Here is a 24,786-nt window from a genome sequence, read left to right on the forward strand (position 1 = left end):
TTTAGAGGCATATTTAATTTACTAACGCATAGACACGCTGGGTCCATTAATAATCAAGTTATCCAAGCGTAGCATGCCCGGGTGCAGCTGGCTCCTTGAGTGTTGGCTCTGCTGATATGTTTGCTGCTGCGGCGAATGCAGCTCTTCCTGTTTTTTCTGATTCTCTTCGAATTCAGCTTGTTTCCGTTTCACCTCGTCCATTCTCCGTTGTAATTCCCTGTCCTCCGTGGAATGCGATATGGGATACGGCTTCTGACTGGAACCGAAATGGCTGGAAAGGGATGTGCCATAATTGGGCGACACATGCTCCTCGCTCTGACCCGTTGTCGTTTGCTGCTGACTCGGTTGCATGTGTAAGCCGCTGTTTTCTTGACCGAGATTGCTCATCCCAACGTTTTGAGCCGCCGCTTGATTGGGCAGAATATGTGAGTGGCTGCTGGCGACAGATTGGCTACCAATAGACTGGAGAGATAGACCACCTCTTATAGACTGATTGCCTGTATTCGTTCTCGATAAGATTGGTAGCTGCGGAGTCCCTTGGGCAGTTCTTTCCTGACTAGCCGCCATTCTTAGTAAACCTTGAACGCGTTGTGCGCTTTCATTATCCAGATCATTACTTTCTTCATCGTCATCTTGATTAGCAGCCTCCTCTGCTCGTTTCTGGAAATCTCTTTCTAGTTGGAGCGCTCGTAGCTGCTCTTCCTGCTGCTGGGTTCGATGCGTCAACGCGCTTAACTCGGCGATTTGTTGATCTCGCCATTGTCGGGCGGCTTCTCTTCTGCGGGCTTGTTCCTAAAGGATAACAATGTCAAGTAGCTCGTTTAATTAAACTGTTCTTAAATTAGTATAAGTATTAAAATAAAATAATACTAAAATTATTAGATATTTAGCGATAAAATGAAGATTTCAACGTAGAAAACTGAATCTAAGATTCAAACTTTGTTTATATGTATTTATTATTACTACTATTTTCTTCATTATTGCTATCAATTTATTTTCGTCGCTATTACTCTCCATTACCTTTTCCCTTTCTTCTCGTTGCCAAGGGTTGGTCGCGCTGTACTGATATTGACGCGGTTGCTGCATGGCGTTGATTCCTCCCGCAGGATAATAACTACCCCGTGGTGGATCTTGCATGCTCGCGGTGTACCTGAAAGAAAAGATTTTCTTCTATTGTCTAGGAATTGAAATTAACATGACGCGAGATGAGTCAAGACACATATACACACCTCGTGTCGGCTTGCTTGTACAGAGGATGTGTTGAAGTGCTTGGCGGTGGTGGCGGCGGGCTTTCGTTAAACGCATTCTCAGGTGGCAGAGTCGGTCTCGTCGACAGAGTTTCCGACGTCGTCATAGAATGACCCTCCCCCCCGTTCTGCGCTCGATTGATGACACCATCATTCGCATACTGATCGACACGCTGCTCCAGATTGCCATTCGGATAGATCGAACTGTTCTGCAAACCGCCGAAATGTCGGTTCTGTTCGGCGTATCTTATTTCTTGGCTATTCGAATCTCGAGTGCCGAGTAGATTTTCATTGGACATCGGATGGTGACCGCGAACAATCGCCGCCTCATTCTTCGGCTTGGGCATTATCGGACCGTATTGACTACCAGCGGATACCGGATATCGATTGGGATATTGTTGATTGTACTGGCTATACTGCGTGCTGTTGTACTGTGTGTCCGGATAATTATAACCGGGCGCGTTTTGTCTCGCAATGTAACCAGAATTCGTGCCCAGACTTGACGTGGAGCCGAGCGGTGTTCTCGGCGAGCGAACGTTTATCAGAGTATTCGAGGCCTGCTGAGCAGGAGATGCGGCCACTCGTGAACCGATGTTGTACATCGCCGCAGGCGGTCTGTGTTGATTGAGTATTGGCGCACCACCACCTCGCAACTCACGCCGACGAACCTCCTCCTGCATCTCCTGCATCTTCGCCTCCTGACGAATTATGTCGCGCGAGGACTGGGAACGTGGCGGTGGCGGTCCGCCAATCTGCTGTTGCATCTGCTGATTGCCACTCATTGAATAGCTCTGCTGCTGTTGGCCTTGCGACTGGGTGACATACGCGGATGTCGGACGGTCTCGGATGTGGGCGCCGCTCACTTCCAGTGCACCGGACGGTCGGTTCAGCGAGTTTTGCGAACCTCTCAAGGAACTCTTTTGAATGTGCTGAGGATTTCTGTAAAGAGAATAACGCTAAATTAAGATTATTTACAATAACGTTTAAGAAAAGTTATAAGATTCCTCTATACGCATAGTGATATCTTTTCATTTTACACATACTTCATCAAATATAAATGGGAAGGCAATACAAGACAAATGGCAAAGAATTGAAAAATTTATATATAATCAAGAATCGAGAGTTCGACTATATTCCGTACTTGTCTTCCAACTGTTGCGGGCTAATCTGTTGCTTCATCGAATCTTGATTTCGATAAATACTCAAATTCTGATAAAATCTCTCCGCTTCTGCGTTTTGCATATTTGACAGTGCATTTGTGTGCGTCGTATTCGGATTTAAATTGGGCGATGACTGCTGCCTACTGACCAATCCACTGGGTGGTAAAGTCCCGATTCTCATAGGATCGTGCAAGTTATGACTTGATCTACGCATACAACAGAATATACATTATCCTTACAAGTATATTATTATTACCAACTTTTAACTGTATTAAAAATTTATTTAATTATTAATTATGAATTAATTATGATTTAATTATTAATGAAATGTTTAAATTTACAATATTTTTAATTTACCTTATTTTCAAGCTACATAGTCCACTCAAATTAGTCAGATTTTAACAGGATATAAGCAAAATAAATTATACATATTAAGGTTCCGATATACTTTAGATTTTATAATTGATATACTCAAAAAATTGATCTTTGTAATTATTAAGAATTGTTTTACAGTTTTTTTTAATAAATTGTATATAAAAAAAATCTTTGTTAAAATATATTAAGAAAGATAAGATTATCAAGAGTAATCTCAATTAGTTGTCGAATGCCGAAGATATAATACCTGGAACGCAAAGAAGTTGCACTGGTGATCGTTGCCATAGAAGGTGGTTGGACGGGTGGTGTAACGCTATTGCTAGAAGAGGCTCTGCTGTATCCCGGGTTGAATACTTCGTGTTGTTGCTTGGCCTCATTGCCCATATCTAAAAAGATTCAATTCACGGACGAATAAATACGTATTCTCTTTTACCAAACATCTACTTTTATTCTATTTAAATTATTATTATATAGGTCTTTCCCTTCTCTAACTCATATTTAATCGAGTGTCTAGCATAGTGAAAATTGCGAATAAAAAGCTGAATGATTCGGGTTACAATATATGCACACACAAGGCACGCTCTTACTTACTATGCAATGCCGGTACAGACTTGCTGCTGTGGATTTGCTGAGGAGTAGCGTCGTGTCCAAGCCGCGATGGTAGATCCCGCTCGCTCATGCGACGTGGACCTGCGGGTAGCCCAAGCGGGTACACACAAAGAGACAGCTTTGAGTTAATGCATCGGTGAACGCACAAAAGCGCCGTGGCGCGATATTAAATGACAACTCGTGCACATACGAGAAGCATATTTATCGAGAATAGAACGCTCTTTTCTAGATTGCCGAAGTGTTCGGGATATGGCGGTTGCGAGATATGCCTGCATCGACACTTTGAAAGCAGCGAAAATGTCAGGGTTGGGAAAGTTATTTTATAAAAGCTACACATTACCAATTTTAAAAAGCAAGTCCATTACCACATTACCGTTATTCAAGAAGCAACGAGACATTACAAAACAATTTTCATTATCTATTTGTAACATTATTATAAAGATCAAAAATGAAACGTAAAATTTGCATTTTTAAATATTTTTTTATACTAAAATATAACAAAAGATATAATGACTTTACAATATTACAGTAATATTACTTCCCAATCCTGTTAATGTTATATAGCTAAATGTAAGATTATATTTATGATCATGACATGCTAAGCTACACTGTGAACAAGAGTTTGTATTTGTATTATTATTTTATATAAGGTGATCTTCAAATATTACAAACTGCTTTCTCGAAAATCATATATATTCAGATAAAATAATTCCGATTGTGTTATTAAATGTCGACATAAATTAGTCAACATCTAAAAGTGATATTTATTTAGTTATTAATTCGATTAGTAAAAGACATTATATTAGAGTTTGTCAGAAGAGAAGTCACATCTTATATAGACATAAATTAAATAATATTTATAAATATATATTATACACATATTGCATGCATGTGTTTGCAATTATATGACTAGTTTGTTTAGTGTAATAAAGTGAATTAAAAATAAAAATAAATATATAAAAAAGACATTTATTCTGTTGCAATTGTCGCAATCTATAATTAGCATTTTATTTACGCATTAAAATTATGTAAAACCATATGTATTGCTATGTTACTAAGAACAATTCTAAAAACAATGAAACCAGCCAAAATATATAAAAATTGTGTTAATACATATATCGTGTTGAAATAAAAATACACGTATTTTATGCTTTGCAAAATGAGACACTTGATTTCACTTTTGCATGAAGCAAAGCTAGAAATTATAAAAAATCAATATATCACATAAATGATATACATTAATTGATGCATTTATATCAAAAACTGATCAAATTAGTGTGTTTCTTTTGATTTTTAAAAATCCTAATTTTATGTAAAAGGAAAAAGAAAAAAAACATTTAAATCGTTTTCAATTTTTTTTTTATGATGAAGCGAGAATTGCATTATTTGAGAAGTTTTATATTATTATTTTAGAGCATATATTTTTTTTATATGTACAATCCCTCATATAAAAGTAAATTGATCAGTTTTTTTTACTCGATCGCTTTTTTATCAACCATTATGTGCTGTAAAATAACGAATTGCAAGAATGATTATACTTTCATTGGAACACCAGGATCACGTTATAAAGAAACATAATATATAAAAAGGATTTAAACACGGAGATCTAAAGAACTGTGCGACATTGATCCGCCTGGGAATGTCGATTTTCCATTTATTTTGTTCAGGCAAGAGAGTGCTCGAAGAAAGAAAAGTTCAACTAAATGCACATTGAATGCATAAACACATGTGATGGTAGCTTACGCATTGAGCTGATCTCGCGAAAGCTCCGACCATCCCTCTCCGAATCAGACTCTCGTCGCGAAACATCCAATTCGCTCCGATATTTTCGTTCTATGACTTCCCGTTCTTGTCGTTTCTCGTCGTTGGTTTCGCTTCCATGCGACAATTCAAACGCGCTTCCTCTCAACCGATTGCAACTCGTGCGTAGCTTTGTGCGAAATCTCTTCCTCAATGTCCAATCGGACCTATGTATTTCGACGGTTTCACTTGAATTCCTGCGATTGTTTCGTTCGCGCGATTCTCTTCTCGATTTCAATTCTTCAAGCGATAGATGACGATTCCATCGTATCTCCTCTCTGTTCTCGGAATCTGATTTATCACCGAAGAATTTGTTAAATCTAGTTTGAACTTTAGAGGAACTTCGAGCTGAAATAGAATTCGTCGAGTTGTCTTGCTTCGATTCCTTCTTCGATTTCAGCTCTTCAAGAGAGCGTGCACGGAACCATCCGGTCTTCTCTTTAGGGCACGATCTATTGCAGAATGTATGAAATGAATCAATACCTTTACTAAGATCTTTAGAGAGTCGATCGGCAGAATCGGATGAGAAATTGCTGTTTAGGATACTTTCACAGCTGCGCGTCAATTTGGCGAACTCGCCGCGAAGATTCTCTTCTTTCTCGCAAATAGCAGCCCCGATCAGATTATTCTCGCTGTTACAGAGCGATCTGGCAATTCGCACCCGCAGAATATTCAGTTTATCCCCAGAATGCGCGCTCGCGTGACATAACGGAAGCATCGATGAGCTTTTCGAGGAGTTGGAATAAATCTTAGCGGAAGAATGACAGATATCGATGAGCAGGCAAGATTTGTGTCCTTCTCTGCAATATTGATGGACTTGCGTTTTGACGTCTTCCGAGAACGGAGGATCTTCGACAACATTCGAGAGCGGTAGTATAATGGAAGATGAAGGGGAAGGCGGAGAAGAAGACGACGAAGAGTCGGGAACTTGCTTCGTTCTTCGGGAGCTATTATCTGTATCGATCAACGATGATAATTTCTCCAGAGACGCCGCTGATTGATGCGCCAAATTCGAGCCACCGGACATTACGTTATTCTCACTCTTCGAAGAAGCGAGAGGAACCTGCTTTACACTTCGCTCCGGTATAAACAAAGGGGCATCGGTGTTATCCAGATTGGAAAACTGCTCGAGTTGTTTCGCGATCACTCGCTGTTGTTCCAAAGAGAGCTTGGAACCGTTATCTTTGATATTAATCTTTTCGATCGGCGTACTTTCAGCATCAATGAAAACTTGAGATTTATCATTATCGTTCATCATATTATTATCTTCAATCTCCGCAAGAGTCGCATCCTTTTCAGTGCACATTTGATATTTGCTATCGTTATTCGACGTGCCTTCTATCGAGGTTACCAAGTCTAATTCTCCTTTAGTATCAATCGCGATTTGATCCTTATTATCCATTAAAGGAATCCTGGCAATGGTGACTCGCTTAGCACCATGATGATGACATTCCTCGATCGCAAGATCATTTCTTTCGGTTTCAACATCAACCAAAATGACACGTTTTCCGATTGGGCGGATTCGAGAGCTCTTATTTGTCGAGTTTTTTGTCAAGTTCGAATCCGATTTGTATTCTTTCTGCACAATCGGCAGAGGTCGGTGCAAATATCGTTCGCTATCTTTTTCCGACAATATGATGTTCGGTTCCGACACGAACTGACGGGAATCGGTCAATTTGGTAGACTTAAACTTGATCAAACCGGCATCACCAAGTTTAGAGAAGTGTTTCGCTAATGCTGCGACTCTACCGCATCCTAGACGTACCTCTTCCGGAGATTTCCAGCACTTTTCCGTCTTGGATTCGTCACTGGACACGTCGCTATTCAGCCCGCTCAGATCGAGATGCAACTCTGGCATTACAGTGTACATCTTGGGAGTGGAAATTCCTCCCTCGATATCTCCGTCGACTCTGCTCGATGTGCAATCATCGTTAATCGTGGAACTGGACTCATCCGCGCAATCTTCAGAGTTGGAAACATCGTCCAACACTTTGTCCTCGCATCGTTCGTCGATGTTTAATATACATCTTGCGTTATTATTCGCGTTTTGAAGGTGCGAGGAGTCTAACTTAAATTCGAAAATTGGTTCGATCGTACCGATGGGCAACACCGATCTATCCACAGGCAATGAGCGAGTATCGATTGATGAAACGTCGAGATTGCTACATGTACCTATCTCAAAATTAGATCGTGGAATATTTAAAGTATGTTGACTATCGTAATCTACTTTTATACGCTTCTGAGAATCTCCAAGATTAGAGTTGCGATCAGTTTTATTACAGCGCTCACATTTATCACTCGATTCTATCTGGATTCTATATTCTGCGAAATTACCGTCATCGGTTTGATCAATGTAAGGTATAGCGTCAAAGACGTTTCTATCAAAAGTCAGTGGATAGTCATTCTTATAGTCATCTGCAGCTTCTGCGTACTCCCGCGGCGGAGTAATCCTTACGAACGGATTTAAAGTATTTGTTGAATAATTCAAACTACTCGTCGCGACTTTGTCTAATTCGGTATTATTCTCTTCCTCCTCTACGATTTTATCGTCACTCGCGTCACTCTCGTCCTGATATATAACGGACGATATATCGTTGTCGCTCGTAACGGAGATCAGAGGACAGGGCATACGATTTCTCGGGAAACGCGCGGGGGAGACGGTGGGAGTGGAAGGACGTGGGATGTGTTCTCTCTCGTCGACGGGATATGTGCCTCTTTGACGGAGAACGGAGAACGAATCCTGCCGTATGGAGCGATATTTGCCGAAATCATCGACTCGTGGAAAACCTTGATCGATCTGATTACGATAAACGGATGCCTCGACAATGCGTCGAGATGGAATCGCACCTGGTTGATTAAAATCCTGACAACATGCCACCTGCTGCGGGAAGGACAATAAGTCGCCCATCGAGTGTGATGTGGTTTGCTGACCACCAACTGCCGTCTCCGTTGCTCCTATCGCCGGCTCTAAGAGCTCGGACCTCGGCCGGTTCTTATGCGCTGCACGAAACAAGTGGTTAGTCAAGCGTTAATAAAGCGGGCTCTTTTCGAGCGAAGCGAAGCGAAAGGCGTTATTCTGGCGGAGCAGATATTCGGATTAGAAAACGCTTGCTATAGCGATTTTGTAAAAAATAGAATCTTGTCGACACGTGTGCTCGAAGCAAAAAGGTGACAAGCTCGATCTCATTAGATAATTTATTTCAGTTTAAAATTTTTACTTCTGATATTTATAATAGATAATTGTAATTGCATTATAATTTTGTATTGCGTAAAACAAGTTTCTCAATAACTTTCTTAAAATTCTTTATTATTAATACACAAATAAATTATTTATTAAGAAAAAAGATGGGGCCTTAAGATAATATTTTGTAACATACTATACTATAGATTATGTGTATGTATGTGGATATATAAATATAATTCTTTTCGTCACATAAACTTTATAGATTGAAACTGATCAGACAGAACCAGAAAATAAGATTTTGATCATTTCTTTCTTTCTTCAAGAGCTAAATTAGCATCGCAGATTGTAACGTTAGTTATTAATCTTTTGCACTTACCTCTTGTCATCACAGGAGAAGGTTGAGATAACAACGTTGCGAGTCCGTGATATATAGCGCCTTGTTTCGCAACTTCCAATGTCACGATCGGACCGGTACGCACAAGATATTCGGCAGCCCTGCGAAATTTTATGATACAAGATTGAAATATTTAAAAGATTTATTACATTTTTTATGATTAAATCACACAATCTCTGCCGTACTTTTCTTGCGTAATCCCGACCAGACTTTGTCCATCCACCTTGAGCAATTGATCGCCTGCCGTCAATCTACCATCCTGACAAAATAAATATGCAAAAATAAATTATAAATTTCTTAATAAAATATAGATATTTTTTATATCATAATGTTTAATTGTCTGTCAAAAATCTAAATACAAAACACGCGTTTTGAATAGTGTATATATATTGAGCGAAGTTTTTTCGAATAAATAATAATTACTTACAGCATCAGCAGCACCACCAGCAACAACGCTTTTGATATAGATACCTAATCGGTCCTGTCCAGCACCCTACATAATAAAATTTAAGAAAATCATATATAATTATAATAAATAGATATGCAAACAAACGCGGGATAGAGGTTACGTACTTTCGCTGCAACGATGCTCAAACCCATGCCGTTAGTACTCTTATGCAGTTTAATGACATGTATTTCTGGTTGAGTATGATTTTGATTGACATGGCTGGTGTAGCCGCCGGATCTGTTGCTCATCGCGCTAGGGCTACGCAACTACAAAATATAAAAAAAAGACTGTGTGTTGGTATATGAAAACATTTTTGTATACAATTCTTATTTAAATTGGAAAAATTTAATATATGTGCATAAAGATAAGACAATTTTTTTTTCATCGGTTTATAAAGACTACAATTTACTTGTTAATTAAGCACTAAAAAAAGCTGCACGTATAGATATTATTTTATTTGAAATTATAATAATAAAAAAAACTTACATTGTTGTGATGGTCTATCATGTAAATGGTCCAATAGCCACTGCTAGTGGGTTGAGCGGCCATGCGACATAAACCGTCTCGTTGTAGAGGTGCTAGAAATTCCGCTAATCCTGGTGGAACGCCTCTTATTACTTCGCAACTGTAACCATCCTCGGGAAGTAATAACGCCAATCCTAGGATAGGTTCCTCTTCCAGTCTTATTTCACGACCGTCTGCACGCGCAAGTGTATCTGCGACACTCTCTGCCACCTATGACAAAGATTGATTATATATAATAACATCTTTACAATTTTATAATCAATAACAAAGACTAAAATTATAGTATTCTCAAGTATACTCACTCTCACAACGTTCTCGATCAATTCGGCAGGTAACCTAGGTTCGTCCGCAGCTGGTTGATACTTTTGCAGTAACGCTCTGACCTGCAGAGAATTTAATTTGAAACAAGTTGAGCTCAATGTGGCCAGTTCCTCGGCATTGTATTTGGGAGCCTGTAAGAGATGAGTCGCCTGCATAATTGTCGCCAAGTGGCACTGACTAGCAAGTTCCAGCCCCTGTCTCTCGGCCCAAGTCTCCAAAGCGTTTAGCCTGGCTTTGAGCCTGCGTCCAAACCATCTAACACACAAATTCCCATTAGAAACCAGAGTGTTGAAAGCCGTAGCGTTGATCGCATGAAACAAATGGCTGAACAATTGTATCGTCAACGCAGCGTTCACGCGGCATCTTCGTAGTAATGCCATCGTATTCGAAAAGATTTGTAACACTCCGGCCTCCTTCGCCGGTTCATCTGCGTCCGCCATGAACTGCGTCATCGCCGGCGTTAGCTCCAGCGTAACACAACGCACCAACGAACCGAAAGCCGTATGCACTGCGTCCGCCAAAATGTCCTGCGCCCGCGTGGAAAATGCGCCCACATGCCGGTCGCTCTTCAGCATATGTAACAGCTCCGAGCCATTTGCCAGCCAAAAAGCCAAAGACGAGGCGTCCATGTAACGTTCCTAGAAAAATCTTCATTGAAAAACTCACGTATATTACATATCTATTTGTGCCATGGAATCGTGCATTCTCAGATGTAAGTCTAAACCACGTTAATATATTTGTAAGTGGGTTATTTTTAAGTTTGTTGCTAAGAAAATTATTCATATTGAAATATACCTTGATAACACCTTGAATCATCGTAGCGACGTTAGCCAGCATGACGGTGAGTCGGTGCGCTCTCTCCGTAGGTTGCAGTTCCGGTCTATAATGCGTGCTGGCGCGATACCTCGCGCTCAAATAAAGGGTGTAAGTGGGCGCCAGCTTAAACTGCGGCGCCGAAGGTTCCACATCGGTGATGACAGCGTGAAAGAATGTCTCCTCTGTCTCTTCAAGGAACTCCAAAACAGCCGGCAAGATCGGATCCGTGCCTCGCGGCTGCCGATCGTACTGTGAAAGTCTGTCAACAATTGATATAAATTAATTTTCTTCTTCGGATTCAAATTTCCAAAAAATTAACAAATTTTGAAGAACTAATTTATGTACACATATGATTTGCTTCTAACACAAACTTTACGATTATAATCGTTTGATAAGATTCTTCGCATTTGTATGATCCAACAATTTCCAAGTATCTTTTCTTAGTCAAAGTCAGAAAGCGTCGAAAACCGTTGTAGATTCGCATTTCGCTACCTGTTGCCGTCTCTGCTACTGCTAAGACTGGCGGTCTCCACGTTTCCATCTAGATCGAATGTGGTCTCGTAATTGTGCGTGGGCTCTGGCGGATGCGTGGGACTACGAGAATTACGTGCTGCGACGGTGGACTTCGAAGGGGTCGCACTCTCTTGGATCTGGCTCGGGGTTTGACCGCCGCCGTTCAGTGTCCCGGATCCCGGGTGAAACTTTTCCGAGCTGACATCCTGACTGGTTGCGTCCGGCGAGCGTCTGTCGTGACGTGCGCGCGAAGCAAAGATTTGTGACGGAAAAAGCAAACATCGAAGCAAAAATCGAGCAAAATAAATATCACTCAACAAAGTGGCAAAAGAAAATATGGTAAAAAACTATCAAGAAATAAATGTCATAGTTCTCTAAAAATTTTAACATTAGAAAAAATATTAACAAAAATTATAATATACATAAAATTCACGTCGATATAGGAATTATGATAATTGATGATTATAATGAGCTAAACATGTGTGCATCTAAAATGCATTAAAAATGCATAATGGCTAAATTGTACGACAAATGCAGTAAAAGATTCGTGCATTCACGTCTATTCTCATCTAATTACAGCAACGGAGTATAAAAATATGAATTTTAAACTTACCGATCATAGGTATAGTCAATCTGTTTGTTGGAATCATGTCTTTGTCTAATGCGGTCCTCCGGGGCCGGGTCGATGAATCGAAAAGTATGCATTCTGCCAAATTTGATGATAGCTCCATTCTGTAAAAAATGTACACAACATTAAAGCTTACGATCGAATTATTTCTCGTCGATTGACACAACTCGGAGCATAAATTTGAACGTTATTTTCTACATTTATTATTTACACTTAATTATAGAATCATTTACATTTAATTAAACAACTAATCACACACAACAATCATGGAAGTAAATATATAAATACAAAAGACAGATACGAGCAAATTTCATCGCAAAAAACGGACAACACACCTGCAATATGGTGGTCTGATGTATCCTCTGATTATTGACATATGTGTGCGCGTCTCTGGAGCACGGCGTAAGGGTGACGATGTTCTCGGTGAAGGCTATCACGCAATGCCTGGGCATCACCGTCGGTCCTGGTAGCGTCAACGTCTGTGCCTGCACCGCTTGCGGCCCAATAGGTCTCTCCGATCCTACTTCCGTGACATTTGGCTGCAATCGATGTCGCACTCCGGCACCGTTAGGGATATCGCTGCCATCGGGATTAAGCTCCAGCAGGAACGGCAACCTTTCATCCTCGTATCTACAAAGATTCAAGTTTTATAACTGTCAAGATATTTATAGTTTCTTTCGAGGAAATTGAAGACTTGCTATGACAGTTCTTTGACAATTTTTTGATCTTTCAGGTATATTTGTTTAAAACTCTAAATAAAACGAATATTTTAAAGGAATATTTTATTTTTATTTTTTTGATCAACTTTCGAAAAGTTTTTTTTTATTGCATGTATTTTCTAATGTTATTCACTCATACGAAGGAAAAACGCAGAGCCAAAAAAAAATTATAGAAAAGTTTCGTACCTGTGATCCAACTCGTTCCATTTTCCGGTGGGTTTCTTTTTACGTTTTCGCGGCATGTAATCCGCAGGCCTCCTCCTCACATGAAACATAATGGACCCTGCAATGAAAATACGTGCATTTTAATTAAGCAACGTTATCGCACAACAAAGCAATGCTATATACATTTTATCTACATAAATAATAAATTATAAAGACACACAATCATGAGTTATAATTCAGTATATAAAGTACATAAACATAAAAGACCATAAACACTATAGAGCGGATAAATACATTTTTACAACAGCTTGTTCATAGAAGTAGCGATTACTTCTTGCAAAAATTATTTCACGCGCACAAAATTCACGCGAAAGGGATACTTGTTTTAAAAATCAAATAAATAAATACAGCGCTTTTGCGAAAAATAAGAATAATAAATAAATACGATAAAGAGCTTCGTGACTTTTATCAAGTGTGAAAATGCAACGATGTGTGGGAAGAGAAAAAAAAGGGGAAGCTTCATCAAAGAATCGTCATACGAATGCGCATCGTTTAATCCAGAGATGCGTGGCATATATAATAATAATTGCGCATGAGAAGCTTCGCGGTAAATCGTCGAATTAGTATGATGGACGAGAGATAGCGATCGTGCATTTTTCTCGCGTTAAAATATTACTGTTCCCCTTACGCACAACGCACGTAGACGCACGTGTGCTTTCAAAGCACGGTAACTTCTCACGGAAGAGGACGGAAAGGGAGAACGACTCTCGGCTTCTCGGGTCAGCGAGCCGCACAGTCATTGCACCCAGTCGTCGTTTTCATCAGCGTTTCCCTTGTCCTTGTTTTTGCAAACGATGTCGTTTCTTTATTTTCGGTTAGGGTGATACATACGCGAGTTAAAAGACTTCAGATGATCTTGGAATCTAAGGACTTTTGCAAAAAATGCCTGGTACGTTTGACAATATTGGTAGAAGTCGACGCTTGTAATAGACTCCGTGTAGATGAATTTCGTAAACTTTGGATAATTTTGGATTCGTCAGCAATCTATATTTGAGTATTCAAATTTTTTTCCCGAAAACACTCACCCAACATCACCTCCACTTTGCCGCTTCGGCGTGGCTTGAATGGCCAAAGCCCGATCATATCTTCATATCAATGAAGTCCGATAACACTTCTAGATCAATGATTCGCAGGCGGATAATAACGCGAATATATCTAAGAAAGATCTTTCAAAACACGTACGATTTAACATGTCAATGTCTTGCAACAAACTACATCTGTTTGTACATCGATAGAACAGGAATATATTTTAGTGGTCTTAGAAATCAATTTTCGAAAATTAAAAATGAAATACTTATTAATAAAATGTAAAAAATATCGGGAAACATATACATATATTTAAATAAAATAACTATAAAAATTACGTAGGTAAAGAAAAGTTGAACATGATAGGAATTAAAATCAGATTAAAAAACGGATAAGCGGATCAGCTTAATAGGCCAATCGTATTTTCCCTCGAGGATAAATATACATATCTATCATACTAATTTTTCCTATTATGTATATGTACAGCTATATACAAATCGACCAGTGTGTATTTTTATCGATGCTATAAAAATGAAAGTTCTGCGAACAACGTTTTGTCATTAAATTGCACCTGTTGCAATTTTTACGTAGCTTTAACCTTTTCGGTTCACTCGATAGAAAATGTGATATTGTAATGCGAAAGATTTCTAGATACCGTACACGCGGTCAATTTGACACAACATGCCACGAGCGTAAAGTAAAGATCATTCTCAATATATTGAAAATCGCACGCGACAATCTTGATACGTTTAAAAGTACAATAAATAAAGACTGACACTTTTTTTTAAATTCCTTTGGATAATTAAAATAATTTCTTTATGTACATATAATATTTCAAACTTTACACGTAACATATTATTTTTATCGAATCACCGACAAAAAAATTTATTTACTCTATTAATAAAAAAGACGCTGGACGAAGAAATAAAAACTACAAATGTAAATTTTAATCAAATAGAAAGCAAGACGCGCGAAGCGCGGATGGGAGAGGAGAGTAAAAACTTCAATAAATTAATTAATAAGTTTTAAATATAGGCTTACTGCGAATTAAATAATTAATTATAATTAGATTAATTGTAGAAAATGTATTATATATTAATACATTTCTTTTTTATCCGTACAACTTGCGGATATTATGAAATATTTCATCGAGAATGAACCAATAAATCGCGCACTTGAATGGAAAAGAGAGGCACTTTCGATTTTATCGCAAACACGATCGAATGCGATAATTGCAATTATATTCGCGGGTATAACGAGACGAACCTAATAAATCTTTCAATGTTCGTGACGCGGGAGGCGATACTGTGTGTACGCGGCTCGCCCGTTAAAACAACACTGGGCCGTATGTTGTGTTCTTCTTGTTACTTTCGTCCCGTACAATGTATGTACACAGGATATATGTATATAGAAACTAGAATACGCTAGAACGCACGTGAGATCGGCGCAAGCGTGTTCTCGAGTCTCCCTTATGTTATATATACACGGAACTATAGCAGCACTTCTCCATTTACATTCGTCGTGAAATTATTTATTAGCTTTTCGTGATAGATTCGTGCAAGAGTTAATTTTTAATCGAAAATAGGGACAGGAAGAGACGCCTTACACAGAGGGTGATATCGGATTTTTTTACGATTATTACGTTCGATCTCGTAGAAAGATTCGTGCAACAGTAATTTTTTTATCGACAAACGAGCAACAAAAGTAAACACTAGAAGAATAACGGAAATAATTTTTGAAATTAGCAAGCAGTGACTTTTTCCTCTTTTTTTTTCTACTATATAGGGTGTCCCCAATTTAAATGGCAAAACTTCAAGAGCGTGTAGGGGACCGAAAAACTAAGATAAGAAGTCCTTCAGAGATTTGCTCTTTTTTGATCCATTTTAGAGAAAATCGCAAAAATTCAATCTCTCATTGTCAGTTGCTCACTTGGATTGATTGGCATTGAATAAACTTTCTGCTTCAAGGTTCCTTACATATGTAAACACTTGATATTATCCTTTACGGTGCCAATCAATTCAAGAGAGCAATTAAGAGACCGAATCATAGATGCAGTGCATCAAATATCACTAGAGCAATGTTTAGCTGCAATTAATGGGGTCGGTGCTAGATGTAACGCTTGCATTGCTGCGAGAGGGCAATATTTTGAACAATATCTGCGTTAAATAGATGATAACATAAATAAAACGTAAATAAATAAGTAAAGAAACGAAAACTTGTTTTTTTTTTTTTTTTTGTGATTTTCTCCAAAATGGAGGAAAAATGAGCAAACCTCTAAACGACTTTCTGTCTCAGTTTTTCGGTCCCCTACACGGTCCTGAAGTTTTGCCATTTAAATTGGGGACATCCTGTATATTCATATCAATCCACATTTATCAAAGCCTTTCCATTTCTTCGATATCTATGACACCAGAAATCCATCTTGAATGATAAAACGTCCCAGCATGATTCCGTTGATGTGATCTTATCTTCATAAACCTACAGAATTTGCAATATTATATTATCATTATAAATGATAAGACAGATGGAATTTTTATTAATGATCCTTGAGATCAATTTCATTGATAAATATGTATACAATGTACTCCGAAATTAATCATCCCACAAATGTTATTAGATAACAGTCTGAGATCAACATGTTTCTTTAATCGTCGTAGAAAAGGCCAGAAGAATTATAAAACAGTTTCATCCTGTACAGAAGCAATTAATTAGTTGATTTTATCGGAAAATGTGGCCGATGGACGAGATTCTTAAGAATTTTTATTTTATGTTTTTTTTTCTTTTTCAATTATATTGATCCAAATACGATGTATCCCATTTTTGTAACATTAGCTAATAATTATCTTATTATATTGTATTAAATATGTATATAAAAAAGCAAATTTTTACATATATTAATATGAGACACTCTTAGATAAATGAAAGTAGTAATGGTGATTCAATTAAAATTCTTTCTATTACACTTGCAGTCTTAATCTTCGGAAACAGTTACTCATCATCGTCACAATCTCGTGATCAAGAAGCTAAGAAATTTCACTTCGTCGCTCAGAGGAAGATGATGGGGGGAGGGGGGGAAACGATCGGAGGATCGGCGCACGCGATTATTGCCGGAAAGGAGAAACTACCGAAGGTATCTTTGGAGAGACAAAGGTGACATGCTAGGTTCTCGAATGTAGGTCGGCATATAACGCAGGTCGTTCCGGCGTTTTATTGATTTTTCCCGCGCACCCAATTCCAGTCGCGAATCTACACGTATGTACGTACATATGTACATCGCCATCGTCTCGCGATGCGTATGCGAGACACGCAAGAGGTCACGAGAGATCGCCGATGATGTTGCTTTCATCCCTTGACCATTTCCTCAACCCTATCGGTTTTCGAATGCGATACAAGAGTCGCTTGATCCCGAAAGAGGGAAAGCAATATATTCAATTTTTCTCGATTACAGATAAAATTTCGTATTTTTTTCTTTCCCTTTTAAAATTATCATATTTTTTATACTTATGTATATGCACGATAAAAATTGTGCTCTAGTTTCATATCGAGGAGATATTTTATACCGCGGCGATATCGAATGATATATCTAAATGAATTTCCGTATGATTTAATGCAATTATCTCTCTTCGGATATAATAAACTTTTTTAAATGAAATATTTAATATCGTCTTTAAAAGCATTGATTTCTTTTTAATACAATGTAAGAGATGCATGCAAACAAGACAAGATGCAAGCCTTGATCGAATTATCGAAAAATCCTATAATGCATAAAAAGTTTACGTACACGATGGAACATAAGATTTTTTTGCTTCTAGCAATTTCTTTTCAATATAAGAAGCGATAAAAAGTATATTACAAAAGAACATATCTTACAAAAGTCAAATAAGGAATAAATAGAAAAAATTACATTGCCGCTAAATAAATTTTCAAAAATGTCTTCGATATTTACAGTATGAACGTTATTTATATAAATAATACGCTTCAGTAAATTTTTTTAAATTGAGTCGATAAAACATACGGGATCACACTTAAAAAAGAAAGTTCAGCTTATGCGTCATGCATGATTCTGTCAGCTTTAATAAGAGCTTACGTCGTATTCCCCAATCCATCATGTCGACCGCTTTATTTATTAAACTTCGTGGTCCCTTTGTCGATTATTGCTTCCGCTGCTGAAATATTGGTCCCCTTCGTTGTTCCTTTCCTTCGTTGTTCCGTGGAAACTTGGAAACTTCCTGGTCCCTCGCAAGCTAGTTAAGCGAATCTTATCAACTAGTTGCGAAGTTGATGGGCGTTGAGGTATATAATCAAATCTCTTCAGCATCAATTGCTGCTAACAGCACTGACGAGCTTGAAATCGCGATTAGATCCAAGTTTACTCTCGTCCTATCTTCATTGAGAAGCTCGATAATGTTTGCTTTATATCCCGGTGATATTACCCAGACTTAAATGTAAAAATAAGAACACATCTGTTCTCGCTTTCTTCGCTTTTTCTTTTCTCGCTTCCTATTTTTAATAATTACACAACCGGAAGAATAATGAAGTTATTTAGCTAATAGTTAAACAAATATCGTTGTCAAAAAACTTTTTAGACAGTAACTAATGACGACACACTTTAGGAAAATGCGTTCATAGTCATATAAACATGTCGCAGCAATATACAAGGACGATCCGCGCTGATGGTCAAGATCTTGCTTCAGATATAACGACACAACTCTATAAAACAGCTCCTGCTGTTTCTCGCAAATACTGCGAATAAATTGCGATATATTTATGGATCGTACGATTTATCAAAGAAAGTCGTGTTGACGATCTCGGATAAAGAAATTGCTAGTATCGGTGTGCAATGATAAGTCAATAGTATGTCATCGATCACGATGATGTCCTTGAATCAGCCTCTTCGTTATTTTTGTATATTGACGTTTAAAGATATATTTGGAATAAAGATTGCACAAATATGGTCCACATAGTAAATCATAAGGATAATCTATAGCGATTCATCAGAGATGATTAATGATCACCGTGAAATTGTTGCTTCAAAATCTCATAGAAAAGTATAATTAATCATCAATAATACTAGATCGATCGTTTCTGATTAGATCGACTTTGTCGCTTGCAATCGACCGTTCGATTGGTCAAAAAAGACCAGTTGTACACTTTTATCTCTCGTTTCGCGTACAATTTTTTTTATTTTTATGATATCTTAATAATAGTAGGTCATCATACAGCAATCTTTTATACTACCTATTATATTGTAACTTATGCATGTAATCGATATATATATATATATATATTGGTTTTCTTTACGAGAGGCAATATCATATTCCCGTTGTTACAATCTTCTTCCTCTTTTTCTTAGGTCTTCGTAATAGGTCGAATAAATTCGATTACGTTGAATTACGAGTATTGATAGTTCAATTAGATAAGATTAATAGGTCGCATTTATTGGTTCTTTGCATTTGCAGAGAGTTACAAGATCATCATACGCGTAGATGAATCCACCTCTCTATCCATCAATTCCTATTGATATGCCAGTATAACGATGAATTGACCAAATTCGGTGATGCCGACGCTTCGCGTGCAACAATTGTAACAGTTATTTACACCTTCGTGCCAAGTATTACGACAATCGCATGCGTGGGTGGATTCGCTTTCACTGTTGTAAACCGTCTTTGATAAGTCGACGAACTAATTGGATTCAATGACGCCACGCCTGCTTCGCATTATATGCGTGTAATTGCGATGATTATTTACTTCTTCTTATAATTACGGGCTATTACAGCCGCGCGAGTGGGTGGATCCAGTTTTATCATCGTTGTAAATTCGCGCTTGTCGACGACAAGTCAACCGAGTTCGTCGCTATTAATACTCTGCGTTGTCGTATTTATGCAAGTTGTTGCAAAGGATAAACACGTACCTATATATACTCCGTCGAGACTACAATGGATTACCAAATGCGTAGGTAGATGAATATACTTTCGTCGAGTTTTCTCGAGCGGACCCGCGAGATGCACCCGATGATTAAACGACTTCGAGTTCGATGTAGAAACATTTTTTAAATAAATAAAATGTGTCACGCAATTAATATATATATATGTATATATAAATTAATGTATATAGAAAGCAACACATATGCCTTCAGCGTTGAACTTTCACATATTTTTACGTAAAAGATGTGCTGGAACAATTATAATTTCTTCGTGAATAAGATCGTTCGTGCAAATTTTGATGCAAAATCACTGGCAATTCGAGATCGCTGGCAATTATTGCGTTACGAACGATGACGTTGAAATGAGGGCAAAGAGAACGACGAGGCGGCGACGACGGCGCCCGCGCACTGGCACCAGTACCAACGACAATGAGCCAACTGAGGCGATGTTGGCATCGGCTGTTCTCCTTACGCCACCCTTACATCCCCCTTCGTCCATTCTCAATTCTTCGATTTGTCTCTCTCTCTCTCTCTCTCTCTCTTTCCCTTTTCACTGCTCCTTTCGAATTTTTTCCAGCTGATATAAACCTTCTGTGCGTACGACGCACAATCGTATAAATATAATTTTTTCTTTGACGCAGCCTCTTTTATCTTTTTAGCCTTCTTTTACGTCCAACTTTTATTCAATTCTCATAAATTCTGACGTCAATCTTTTTAATGAAATTATTCCTCCTATTTTATCATATCAACTTTTTTATAGATATTTTCTTCCTCCGCGTTTGCCTATATCACTTCTCTATCGTTTTCTTTCATCATAGATATATTAATCCTCCCACGTAAAGTTTTTTACACATTAGTGATTATTTTTATGATATATATTTAATTTATATTTAATTTTTCAATGAGATTTATATTTAATACAATTTTGAGTTTTTCTCTATAGAGTGTTGTCTAATTTATTATTTTCATATTTAATAGAAATGTTTCAAAATTTATATTCACATTTTATGTAACAAAGTTTCTTATTCAATTTGTGACATTAATATTTTTTTAATAATTGCTTTTTAAATATAATTTTAAATAGACACTACTTAAAGTTCTAATTGACAAATATGTTAATGATTTTTGTTATGTACTAGCAAAAAGTTCATGACAAGCTTTTCCTTTTCTTTGTATCACTTTATATAATATATCATGCTAAAGATTTTAAACCGTACCATTTCTCCAAAAAATCTTATAATATAAAGATAATCAGAGTAATAAGTTATTATTGTTCACAGACTCTATATAGAATTAGTGTTGCAATATTAACTCTGATTATATTAAATTTTCGATAGAAGATTGAAAAACGAGAAATTTAATGTTTTTTTTTCTCTAAATGTATAGAAATAAATTTCAATATATAGCCTCAAGAAGTTAAATGTAATGAACGAAAATTTAGATTAAAGTCCTTAAAATTACAAGTCTGGTCGTATATATATTGAAACGATAATATACAATCAAAATCGCTCATAAGAATCATAGGTATACAATTATATGTCTAAAGCACATGAAAGTTGTAAATTCTTACCTCGTGTGGAAGGATGATTCATTAATATCGCCAGAGGACACTCGTCGTCATCCAATATATACTCCTGATGCGCATTGCCACCCACATTCTCACTATTAACCTGCAGCATGAATAAAATATAATTTTTACGATATGATTATACTTTTAACAAGAAACATCTAATATTTATATTACTAAATCTGATACAATTTCCAGGAACTAGTAAATTAATCATATGTTTTGATATAGAAGTATATATTTTACAATATTCAATCTTAACCACCAACAACATTATTTATATTCAGCATATTAACATTTTTAATCCTTCTCCAATTTCCTTATCATATTACAAAAATGTTATTGTTGACTATTATTATTTGGTTTAATTCTGATTAAATAAGATACATGAATATTATTTAACAAGTTTCTGCTTTTAACTATGTATTTCTGCGTTGCAAATTATTAATATATTTATTATTTTATTTTCATGATCTTTCTTTTCTTGTTTCTGTTTTTATCAAAATAACCTTTTGTCATATTAAAATATAGTTATCAAATTAGTCATTTTATAAATATACATACTAACATTCTAAGGCGTTTCGATATTCACTGCCAGTACTGAAAATCTGTAGTGTACGAAACATAAATTATATGTTTTCAATACTGGCAATTAATATCAGAATGTAGTCTAAATATAATTAAAAAAAAAAAAAAACGAATAAACGACAAATTCATATGCTAACCTGAACAAGGCAATACAACTGTGGGTCCACTTTTTCTAGACCGTATTTTGCCAACATTTCTCGTACGACTTGAGCGGCGGAGTCCCGTACGCTCAATAGCAATGTTTTGTATGGCACGTCCTTGCACAACGCCTCGCCATAAATTTTCAATGTACCGCCAGTGTCGGGTCCGCCGTCTTTGCTGCGAAATTGCTGGAGTTTCCTTTCAAGCTTTTGTTGGCGACGGCGTCTCATCACCGCTTCCGGATTCGAAATGCTCCTTGTGAAACTAGTCTCGGGGAGTTCTGCAAATTATAATATCATCGTTAGTACCAAAAGAAAGAAAAACATATTCGTATTAGTCAGTAACAATAAAAAAAATCTATGTTTATCGCGTGCAATACTAAATAATCATTGACGATTGAAGTAAAATAATTGTGTCTGACGTATCAAACTATTTTTAGACTTTGCATTTATCTGAGAGAAGACAATAAATGACATAATAAAAAATATTAGAGAGCATGATCTAAAAATATTAAAATTAAATACAGATAGATTTCAGAGTAATCTTTTTCAGTTGCTCTAAAATTCTCTAAAGAATTTTAATTAGTTTCTTTAATCCTTTAATGATTTTATACAAACAGTCTAAAAATAATGTTTGCTAACCCGTATAGAGCTTTTCGGCGACGCCGTTCTGATCGCCAGGCACAGCGTTTTCGTCTTGCTCCAAGCTCTTCAGCCGACTGAGCTTCTCTTGCTTTTTGATCTGCTTTTTCTCCCGCTTGCTCAGCTTTCTTCGAAAGCTAGAACCCTCGGCTGAAGTAAAACCGACGCCCTGCGCATTGGTCTTGTCATCAATTCTTTTCAGCAAAAAGCGTCCCTCGCGATCATCTATGTGCCAATTTAGTTGAACCAGCAACGGCTTTTCTTCCAACCCAAGCTTACGTTCTTCTGTAAATGAAGAAAGTTTCATTATACACATAACATATTATCGCAAAATAAATTAAAACTATTAAATAATAAAACATTGAAATTAAAACATGCTTCTCTGTAGCTCAAAAAAAGATCAAGATGTTAATTCATATATATATATTTAAACATATATATAATATATTTAACATATATATCATATATATAATTAAAATTTATATATGTAGCATAATTAAAAACACTTAAACATAATTAATAAAATAGTTGACAGAAATATTTGTATGATATTAATAAATACAACAAAATTTAATTTTTGAAAATTAATTGTATTGAAATACACATACATTTTAGTATAATTTATTTCTTAATTTAATATAATTATATACATTATTATAGCTAAAATAATTACAAAATTTATAATTATATGTATATTTTTAGTTTCTTATCAGACATATATAGTTTTTAGTCATAATCAAACTTTGTCCTTTTGCAATGTAATATAAATTGCAATTTGATTTCACTCACCTCCATTCTCGTGAATCTCGTACAGGGCATATTCTGGGACGGACAACATTCTCATATCGGGACGAAATTTTTCTATGAGCGTTTCTATCACTGCCTGACTGGTCGCATCCGAGGCAACTCTGATGCATTTGGTAGCGACCTTCTGGCCGCTATCTTGGAAGTAGAATCTCATTACGCCATGAAATTCCAAATCCTATCGAAAAAAAGAATAAAGTATAAATGAAATACGCTGGGCGAACAATAATATTGTTAAACTAAAAACGTAGGTGTTTGCAGAACCATTGCAATATTCACCTCATTAGGTTCCGAAAGTTCGAACAGGTCCAAACGATTGGCATTCCACTGTTGTATGACCCCCCTGAGAGCCTCTCGCTCTGCTTTCTTGTTCGCCAGTTCCGTTGCCATCCTGAAAAACATAATGCACAAGTTATATACAATTGCAGGTAAACGACACAACTGTAGAAACTACAGTGTACGATTGGTATGTGTATTGTGTGTGTGTGTGTGTGTGCGACGATTTTCTAAAAACATAAACCGTAGAAATTTCATTTTTATTTAAAATCAAATAAAAGATAAACAAACTTCAATCAAGGTTCCAATATTGGTATAATCAATCCAATAACCATAAAGTTTTGCTTAGAAAACAAATCTAAATCTTCGAAAAATGCCTAGAAAGAATTTAATCAAATCTACTTTCCGAAAAATGCGCGTGTTACTTTGCTGATTTTGTTTATCGCCCCTTTTGGAATTTTCTAAAGCCGTCCCTAACTGCCCAGCATCATCCGTGTTGCGATACCTTGTCGAGATAAATTATCACGGCAGAAATAAAGTACGAGGCGTCTGTTCGGTACGCCAGGCTACCCTGGAATATCACGTTGTCTGTTATGATTCTCTCTATGCAGCACGAGTGTCCAATGCATGCGATGCATCTAGAAACGACGCCTTCTTGAATACTACGAACTATATAGGGTGTTCGGGAAAAGATGTATAACATCATTGACACATTCACGCAATTTCCGAATTTGACTACTGTTCGACTATGCCAACGAATCGAGATTAAAGTTAATCAAATTTAACTCGTGTTTATCTCTTAGTTAAATCGCTAAAGAAAACAAATTTTCGTTTAACTTGAATTAATTACCAACTT

General features: G+C 36.9%; 1 protein-coding gene across 8 annotated transcripts in view; it reads right to left on the reverse strand.

Moving 5' to 3' along the window:
* Positions 1–24,786, reverse strand: part of Cno (adherens junction formation factor afadin) — a 37,148-nt gene that overhangs the window by 2,886 nt on the left and 9,476 nt on the right. For 3 of the 8 annotated variants that reach the window (XM_070301381.1, XM_070301380.1, XM_070301379.1), the window contains 23 exons: positions 23,934–24,045; positions 23,640–23,832; positions 22,851–23,135; positions 22,206–22,489; positions 21,484–21,583; positions 12,926–13,022; positions 12,356–12,650; positions 12,006–12,124; positions 11,372–11,623; positions 10,859–11,138; positions 10,045–10,701; positions 9,704–9,952; positions 9,343–9,483; positions 9,197–9,262; positions 8,955–9,028; positions 8,752–8,870; positions 8,039–8,191; positions 3,374–3,472; positions 3,030–3,168; positions 2,389–2,613; positions 1,230–2,186; positions 1,021–1,150; positions 27–792 (listed from right to left, as the gene is read on the reverse strand). In XM_070301381.1, the coding sequence (XP_070157482.1) occupies positions 27–792; positions 1,021–1,150; positions 1,230–2,186; positions 2,389–2,613; positions 3,030–3,168; positions 3,374–3,472; positions 8,039–8,191; positions 8,752–8,870; positions 8,955–9,028; positions 9,197–9,262; positions 9,343–9,483; positions 9,704–9,952; positions 10,045–10,701; positions 10,859–11,138; positions 11,372–11,623; positions 12,006–12,124; positions 12,356–12,650; positions 12,926–13,022; positions 21,484–21,583; positions 22,206–22,489; positions 22,851–23,135; positions 23,640–23,832; positions 23,934–24,044 (5,791 nt within the window). In that variant the 5' untranslated portion in view covers position 24,045. Of the gene's footprint in view, positions 1–26; positions 793–1,020; positions 1,151–1,229; positions 2,187–2,388; positions 2,614–3,029; positions 3,169–3,373; positions 3,473–8,038; positions 8,192–8,751; positions 8,871–8,954; positions 9,029–9,196; positions 9,263–9,342; positions 9,484–9,703; positions 9,953–10,044; positions 10,702–10,858; positions 11,139–11,371; positions 11,624–12,005; positions 12,125–12,355; positions 12,651–12,925; positions 13,023–13,989; positions 14,230–18,077; positions 20,400–21,483; positions 21,584–22,205; positions 22,490–22,850; positions 23,136–23,639; positions 23,833–23,933; positions 24,046–24,786 lie in introns of those variants that run through there. The other 5 variants (XM_070301383.1, XM_070301382.1, XM_070301384.1 and 2 more) reach the window with 5 other exon arrangements.

The sequence above is a fragment of the Polyergus mexicanus genome, unplaced genomic scaffold (genome assembly GCF_030449975.1).
Source record: "Polyergus mexicanus isolate NDT 795.1 unplaced genomic scaffold, iyPolMexi1.0 SCAF_9, whole genome shotgun sequence".
Lineage (NCBI taxonomy): Eukaryota > Metazoa > Arthropoda > Insecta > Hymenoptera > Formicidae > Polyergus > Polyergus mexicanus.